At 45.1% G+C, this 8,366-nt stretch overlaps 1 protein-coding gene across 1 annotated transcript in view; it reads right to left on the bottom strand.

The window, feature by feature from the left end:
- Positions 1 to 6,130: 6,130 nt before the first annotated feature.
- The window catches only part of DDX49 (DEAD-box helicase 49), a 34,020-nt gene continuing 31,784 nt past the window's right edge, over positions 6,131 to 8,366 (bottom strand). Inside the window, exon 13 of the mRNA XM_081959447.1 lies at positions 6,131 to 7,680. Coding sequence (XP_081815573.1) covers positions 7,513 to 7,680 — 168 coding nt within the window. The 3' untranslated portion in view covers positions 6,131 to 7,512. The remainder of the gene's footprint in view (positions 7,681 to 8,366) is intronic.

Below are 8,366 nucleotides of genomic sequence, written 5' to 3'. Positions count from 1 at the left end.
ACAGCTGGAGCCTGTTCCCAGTGTGCGCATATGCAGAGTTGCCAGATGAAGGGAACAGCTAAAGAACAGTGGTTGACTTGGGAGTAAGCAAGGCCACAGGTGGATGATGAATGGCCTCTCCCAGAGGAAATAAAAGAGGAGTGAAAGGGGAGGGAAGTTTGCAGGAGACAATTAATTTGCTTAATTGGTTTGTGACTCTCCGAGACTCCTTGCCATGTTTTGCAGATATCAGCCTGGCAGCTCTCCAAGCCAGAGAAGGTCTGTGACTGTAAATCCTCCCTTGAAAGGCTTTGCTGGATGTGAATGAGCAGAATTCAGTCAATTAATAAAAGGGCTTTTTGTCGGGACAAGGAGTTTCCTTCATGCTCTTGGGAAGCCTCGGTCAGAACAAGGAGTGTCTTTGGGCCTCCTCTAACTCAGGCCAGAGGCCGACAAGGACAGAATAACCGAGTTTAGACTCTGCAGGTACCGCCACATGACTCCTATTTCCTATTTACATCCCCAGGATGCAAACTACTCAGCCTGGTTTTCCTGATTTCCTTTCGCATGTTATGAACCCAACCCCTGGGTCTTGCTTCCCATCTAGCTAGGGTTTCACCATCCAGATGCCCGTCCTGCTTCAGCTTTGATCAGGGTCGTCCTTTCCTGCTGCTCTTTGCAGCTAGGCAAGGCAAGGCAGGGAAAGCCAAAGGACTCCTATCTCAAGAGTGGCCAGCTGTTCCAGATGGGAACTGAACCTTAATAACTTGAAGTTGGGTGGACTTCAATCCCCAGAATGCCCCAGGTAGTCCACTGAGATTCAGGTTGGCCACTTTTATTGGAGATCTGGGATAGGCAAAAATCATTTTTAAAAAAATACTTTTAAAAAATTCTCTTACATACTATTGTAAGAATACATTCACGATTGTTATTCTTCTTTACATTTGTCATTCTTATACATTTATTATTTCATTTAATAGGTTATAATATACAGTTTGGGTTGCTTTATTTACCATCCCTTCCTCCTTTTGTAACACCTCCTTGTTTTCCCTTTCTTTTCTCCCTCCCTTCTTTCTCTACTTTCTTCCTTCCTCCTCTCCTTCCCCTTCCTTCTTCCCTTCCCTTTCTCCTACTCTTCCCCTTCCTACCCTCTCTCCTTCTCTTCCTCTCCCTACTTCTTTCTTCTTTCCCCTATCTTCCTTTCCTTCTCTCCTCCTCTCTCTCTTTCTTTTCTATTATTACAGGCGTCTCTTTCGGGTCTCAGTTTTATATTTCCTTGGGATGGTATTTCCGCAAACCCAAATATAATTTGATATCATTTCTTATTCCCTTACCTTCGCCAATCTATCCTAACTATATTCTCCCCCCTCCTTATGTCTTGCTCTTAGATATATACTTATATATTTAATATTTTCTTTTCTGTTTTCCACTTCTTCACCCTTTTTTCCATTTAACAGTGCATCGTCTGGGTTCTAGATCTTCTCCCTACTTTCTTTTCTAGATTCCTTTCTCTAGCCAATCATAAAATCTTCCCCATGTCTTGGAAGTCAATTCCTGAATCGTGTTTATGGTGTAGTGGCATCTTTTCTGACTAACACGTTTTTATTCAGAAGTATTAGCTACAGCTTATCACCTATATGCAGGGGTGGGATCCTACCAGTTTAACAACCAGTTTGCTGAGCGCCCATGCAGTTTAGAGAATACTTACCTTCCGGATATTGCTTGTGAAGAAAAGCAGCGGAGGCGCGGCAATCCACTCTGCCACGCGATTCAGCTGAGAAGATAAAGGTAGGCGGAGTGCAGGGGCGGGCGGTGGGGGGGGGGACCACTTGCTCATGATCTTCGGAGCTGCAGGTTCGCCTGAAACCAATCTGAACCGGTAGAATCCCACTCCTGCCTACATGATTGACTAGCTCGGTGTTTCTCAACCTTGGCAAGTTGGAGGCGTTTGAACTTCAACTCCCAGACACTTGCAAGTTGCCAAGGTTGAGAAACACTGAATTACCGTATTTTTCGGACTATAAGACGCACCAGAGTATAAGCCACACCATTTTGAAGAGGTTAATTAAAAAAAACAAAACGTTTTTACACTCTGCAGGCCTCCCAAACTCTCTGCATGCCTTGTTTTTTGAAGAAGAAAAAAAAGGGGGGCATGCAGAGCTTTCGGAGGCTTGTAGAGTGCTCCTGGGGATGGGGGGGGTGAAAATGAACATGAAATGTCCCGTTTTTTGCAAAAATGGGCCATTTTCTGCAAAAAAGGGGGCCCCTCCCAAACTCTCTACATGTCCATTTTTGCAAAGGGGGCAGAGTTTAGGTAGTATTCAGTGTATAAGACGCACCCAGATTTTCACCCTTTTGGGTGGGGGGTGCGTCTTATACTCCAAAAAATATGGTAGATTGATGGGACATTCAGCCAATTTTGGCCAAAATAAACCTTCCATTGGTCCCGCTCCACTCTATGCATCCGAGGAAGTGAGCTGCAGCTTACAAAAGCTTTACACTTTTAATAAAATATGTTGCAAGTAGCTTTCCAAGACTCCTGACGTTTTTTCCCCCCAGCTTCCCCAGAATTGCGAACACACGCTGCCTTGTTAAAGAGGGACAATCCAGCCGTCTTGCAGAAAGCAATTAAGCGTCAAAGAAAAGCTGGCTGTGATTTACCCTGCCGTGAAGCCTCCCACAAAACAAAACATGAGAACGAAGCTAAGGCGTTGGGGGGGGAAATGCATTCCCCCCCCCCCAGCATAATCAACAAAGTAATTATTTCCTTCTGATCAAAAGGAACTGAGATTCTATTCTCCGCTTGCCTTTTCGAAAGCCTTTAAAAAATTTTTTTGGGATGGGCCGAGATTCCTCCAAGTCTCCGAATGGTTTAACGGTTTCTCTGCGGGTGGAAGGGGCGTTATTGGCTTTTGCTGGTGCTACCACGAGGCTACGGTGCAATTGATGCTCCTGGATGGATGGCAAAGATCATGTCGGGAAAAGAGGAAGGACCGGCCTTTGCAAAGTTGCGCGTGCAGCAAAGAGATGCTTTCCCTGGGAACAGTGTCCATGGCAACGCATCCAGGGAACCCCTGCAAGAAACCCCGAAGAAGAGAGATCAGAAAACATGCCAAACGAGGTTGTGAACCTGGGCACCGAGGAACGGGAATGACTGAGACCCCAGCCCACCTTCACAGCACGCGGCAAGCAGCGTGTGCGCGAATCACGCGACCTGTCGTATTTGCCATAGTGGGAAAAACACAACAGGAGATCAATAGGAGGCAGATCAAAAGCAGAGGGGGAAATGAAACATTGAAAGAAGAGCCTCCATCAGACCGGCTCCTGAACGCTTCCCCCTCCCTCCCCTCCTTCCCCGCGTTCAAGGAAGGGAGCAGCTTCTTTTGAAAAAAGACACGAGGAGGAATTTGAAACGGTGTTCGATGATGCTTGGTGGAATGAAAAAGGGGCCGTTCTTCATCTCACCCAGCAAAACAAAACACAAAACACACACACCTAAGAACAAGATTAGGGTGTGGCATCTTGGCATTTAGGGAACAGAAAAAGAATTGGGCTTTTCATAAAAAGAGCCAAAATCCATTTGTGGAGGTTTCTCGTGGAAGGTTTCCCCCCCCCCCCCTTTTCCAGGGGAAATTTGGCAATTCCCCAAGAGCTGGGCTAAAACTGCAGAAGAGCAGCAAGGAAAGAATGTATTTCTCAACCTTGGTCACTTTTGAAGATATGTGGACTTCGACTCCCATAATTCCCCAGGCAGCCATGTTGGCCCTAGAGAATTCTGGCAATTGAAATCCACACATCTTATAAAAGTAGCCAAAGTTGAGAAATGTTGATGTTGGTCCTTTCAGCACAAGGCTGGGTGGCACAAAAACATGGAATATGTATTGAATCGTTATAAAAAGTAAAGGTGAAAGTTCCCCTGGCACATGTGTGCTAGTCGTTCCTGACTCTAGGGGGCGGCGTTCATCTTCGTTTCAAAGATGAAGAGCCAGCGCTGTCCAAAGACGTCTCCCTGGTCACGTGGCGGGCATGACTAATCGCCAAAGGCACACAGAACGCTGTTACCTTCCCACCAAAGGTGGTTCCTATTTTGTCTACTTGCATTTTTACCTGCTTTCGAACTGCTAGGTTGGCAGAAGCTGGGACAAGTAACGGGAGCTCACTCCGTTCGAACCGCCGACCTTTCTGATCGGCAAGCGCAGCGACTTAGCCACTGAGCCACCGCGTCCCTCTTATTTATTCTAATACTTTATATTTATTTATTTATTAAACTTCTCAGCTGCCCATCTTTCCGAGGCAGCTCTAGATGGCTTAGTCATTCAATAATAGAACTCGCAACACCTTTAAAATAACGTAGAGTGTAAATTAACCAAGGTGGGGGAGAAGGTAGCAAAGGAAGCATAGAGAAGAGGGTGGGACCTGTCTAATTCATTAGCCACCTCCAAGATGTCGCTCCCTGAGGCCAGTTGGCAGAGTCAGGTCTTCAAGCCTTTCGGAAGGCCCAATGGGCGGGTGTGGATTTCACTTTTTTGGGGGTGGGGGGAGACACCCGATGTTCCAAAGGGTGGGAGTCACGGCAGAAAAGGACTCCACCAGCAAAATTATTTGACCAACAGGGTGTCTACAGCATGCCCTTTGTGCCAGCGCAAGGGGGATGGGATAATCCCATTGGGTGCGAGTCGTTGAAATGTTGGAGCTGATATAAGACCCACAAATCAAACCTGCTCTAGGGTCTTCGCGTAACTCAAGGTGGGCCTTGCTAGTCACAGAAGTTGTTATTTTCCAACATCCACATTCCCAGTTCTGCGTTCTGAATGTCATAAGTTATGTGTCTCTGGAGATTCTCAGTCATCCAGGTCATGGTTGTCCCAAAGGTGGTTTTTCAAGAGGCAACTGGATTTTTTGGTTTTTCTTTGAAATCATTTCTCCTCCAGGAAGCTTCTTCACCTCTGACTGGATGGTGGAGAATGGAAGGATTTATATTCCTTGCAGACAGCTGGTTTAAAAGAACGTAAATGACCAGCTGTCTGCAAGGAGTATAAATCCCTCCATTCTCCACCATCCAGTCAGAGCTGAAGAAGCTTCTTACAATACAATACAATACAATACAATACAATACAATACAATACAATACAATACAATACAATACAATAGTAGAGTTGGAAGGGACCTTGGAGGTCTTCTAGTCCAACCCCCTGCCTAGGCAGGAAACCCTATACCGTTTCAGACAAATAGCTATCCAACATCTTCTTAAAGACTTCCAGTGTTGGGGCATTCACAACTTCTGGAGGCAACTTCTGTTCCACTGATTAATTGTTCTAACTGTCAGGAAATTTCTCCTCAGTTCTAAGTTGCTTCTCTCCTTGATTAGTTTCCACCCATTGCTTCTTGTTCTACCCTCAGGTGCCTTGGAGAATAGTTTGACTCCCTCTTCTTTGTAGCAGCCCCTGAGATATTGGAACACTGCTATCATGTCTCCCCTAGTCCTTCTTTTCATTAAAGTAGACATACCCAGTTCCTGCAACCGTTCTTCATATGTTTTAGTCTCCAGTCCCCTAATCCTCTTTGTTGCTCTTCTCTGCACTCTTTCTAGAGTCTCCACATCTTTTTTACATCGTGGCGACCAAAACTGAATGCAGTATTCCAAGTGTGGCCTCACCAAGGCATTATAAAGCGGCATCAACACTTCACGTGATCTTGATTCTATCCTTCTTGGATGAGGAGTGAAACACCTTCAAAGAAAAACCAGAAAGTCCAGTTGCCTCTTGAAAAAAAAGCACCTTTGGTCAGAGGTTATGCAAAATCATACAAATTCTGTACCAGGGGGGGGGGGCAACTATGACAACTTTATGCCCTGTGGACTCCCAACATGGCTGGCTCAGGAATTCTGGGGGTTGAAGTCCATAAGGCGTACAGTTGTCATAGTTGCTTACCTCTGGCCTATACCGAGGTTGAAGCAGGTTTTTGAATCATTTTGAAAGGTGTTTGAGCTTGAAATCATTCCAACATGACCAAAATGGGGCATTTGGTATCCAAAATACCACAAATGTGAAATGTCCTGCATAACTAGAGCATATTGGTGCAAGAAGGAAGATCCTAGTTGGCTATTAATTCTTGTAATTTAGAAATTATTCTTACACTTATCATAGTTCTTATATTTTTGTTTTTATTACATTGTAATGGCTTAGAGTTGCTTGGGATAAGGAACACAATAATAAATAAAACCAGAGCCCTCCTGCCCCCACTCTGAAAAGTGGAGCGATAAATCACTTTTATAATATTTGACAAACCGTATAAATTACCTCAATTTTTGACATCCATCCAAAGGCCCACAGAAGAGGGAGAAAGAGACTAAAAACTTAAGTACAGTTATGAAGAGGAAATGCCCTTTCTGCAATTGTCTAAATCATTTGGAAGGAAGTTAGTCAAACCCAAAGGCTACACTTTTATGAAACACAAAGAAGCATTTTCCCTTCAGCATTGAGTGTGACTTATTGAAGGCACAAGGTTTACTAGCCATCATGTGCCTGGCACGGCTGTGAGATTCTGGTGACCCCCCAAAACCAGATCCTGCTGCCATCAAAAGGATCCACCTGTTGTAGCCCACTTGCATCCAGCAGAGCTGGCAGCAGAGTCGGACAGTGAGGAGGTTGGGGAGGAACATGGGCCAGTCCTGGGGTCAGACGAGGGCTCTGCGTCGAAAGCAGAGAGGGAGCTAGACAGCAGTGAGGCTGAGGAACAGCTGGAGCCTCTTCCCAGTGTGCGCAGAGCTGCCAGAAGACAAGAACAACTAAGAAAGCAGGGTAGACTTAGGAGTAAAGCCACATCTTGGAGGAGATTGGCCCCTTCCATAGGACACAAAAAAGGAACGAATGGGGAGGGGGCTTTTGCAGGAAACAATTTGTTCATTCGGTCATTTCAAGAGTGGAAAGTTCTGTTTGTGACTATAAGAGACTCTTTGCCTTGCATTTGGAAACTAGTTATCTGGCAGCTCTCCAAGCGAGATAAGGTTCGCGTTGATAAATATTCCTCTGAAAGACTGTTTGCCAAGCTTTGCTGACTGTGAATGAAAGGAATTCACAGTCGTGTATATACAGTAAAAGAGGTTTTATCGGGACCAAGATTCTGCTCCTTGCTTTTTAAGGAAGCCTGGGTCAGACCACCACCCACAAATCACCAACCTTTGCTCGGTGGCACGGCTGCCTGCTGAGACTTGAAAATGTTGGCTGCGAGACAGGATCTTGTAATGCAGCCCTCATTTGGAAAGGGGGGGGGGGGCTGTCTCCAGGGGCCCAACCCAACTGAAAGTCTCGGTTTTGGAAAAAGGAGATGCCTCAAAGAGACGATCCTTGGCAATTTCTCCAACCTGCCTTTGCTAATATCCTTTTCCCAAGCCTTTTCTCCCCGTGCTTCGATCCATTCACAGAAAGGCTAAAGTTACAAGGAGCGTCCTCCCTTTGGCGCAAGGCGGTAGCTCAGTTGCAGGTCACTCCCCACAAGAGTCCTTTGCCTCCAAGGCGGGAAGGACGAGCTGCCTCACTTCGCCTGCTTCTGCTTCTTCCGCCGCACCTGTTTCTTCAGCCTCTGCTGAAGCTGCTTCTGCTGTCTCTCCTGCAGGGTCTGGTGGACTTGGCTCTGGAACTTGAGCTTCTGCTTCTTAATCTTGGCCAGCTCGGCTTTCCGCTGCATCTCCAGATCAGGATCCTGCCGGAAGCAGGGAAAGAAGAGATCCCAAGACGCCCAGAAGCAGACCTTGTATGCAAGAGCCCCCAAACGGCTCCCCTTTCTCAAACCCTCCAACCCCGGCTGTTTACTGTAAGCATTTGCCTTAGAATAGAATAGAAAAGAATGGAATAGGGAATGGAATTAGAATAGAATAGAATGGAATGGAATGGAATGGAATAGAATGGAATGGAATGGAATAGGGAATGGATTAGGGAATGGAATTAGAATTAGAATAGGGAATGGAATTAGAATAGAATAGAATAGAATAGGGAATGGAATTAGAATAGAATAGGGAATGGATTAGGGAATGGAATTAGAATAGAATAGGGAATGGAATTAGAATAGAATAGAATAGAATAGGGAATGGAATTAGAATAGAATAGAATGGAATAGAATAGAATAGAATAGGGAATGGAATAGGGAATGGAATTAGAATAGAATGGAATAGGGAATGGAATTAGAATAGAATAGAATGGAATGGAATAGAATGGAATAGGGAATGGAATTAGAATAGAATAGAATAGAATAGAATGGAATGGAATGGAATAGGGAATGGAATTAGAATAGAATAGGGAATGGAATTAGAATAGAATAGGGAATGGAATAGGGAATGGAATTAGAATAGAATAGGGAATGGAATTAGAATAGAATAGAATAGAATAGGG

The sequence above is a fragment of the Natrix helvetica genome (assembly GCF_964273705.1).
Source record: "Natrix helvetica genome assembly, chromosome: 1".
Taxonomy (NCBI): domain Eukaryota; kingdom Metazoa; phylum Chordata; class Lepidosauria; order Squamata; family Natricidae; genus Natrix; species Natrix helvetica.
The sequence above is the reverse complement of the archived record's forward strand: the minus strand, read 5'-3'. Positions and strand labels throughout refer to the sequence as shown.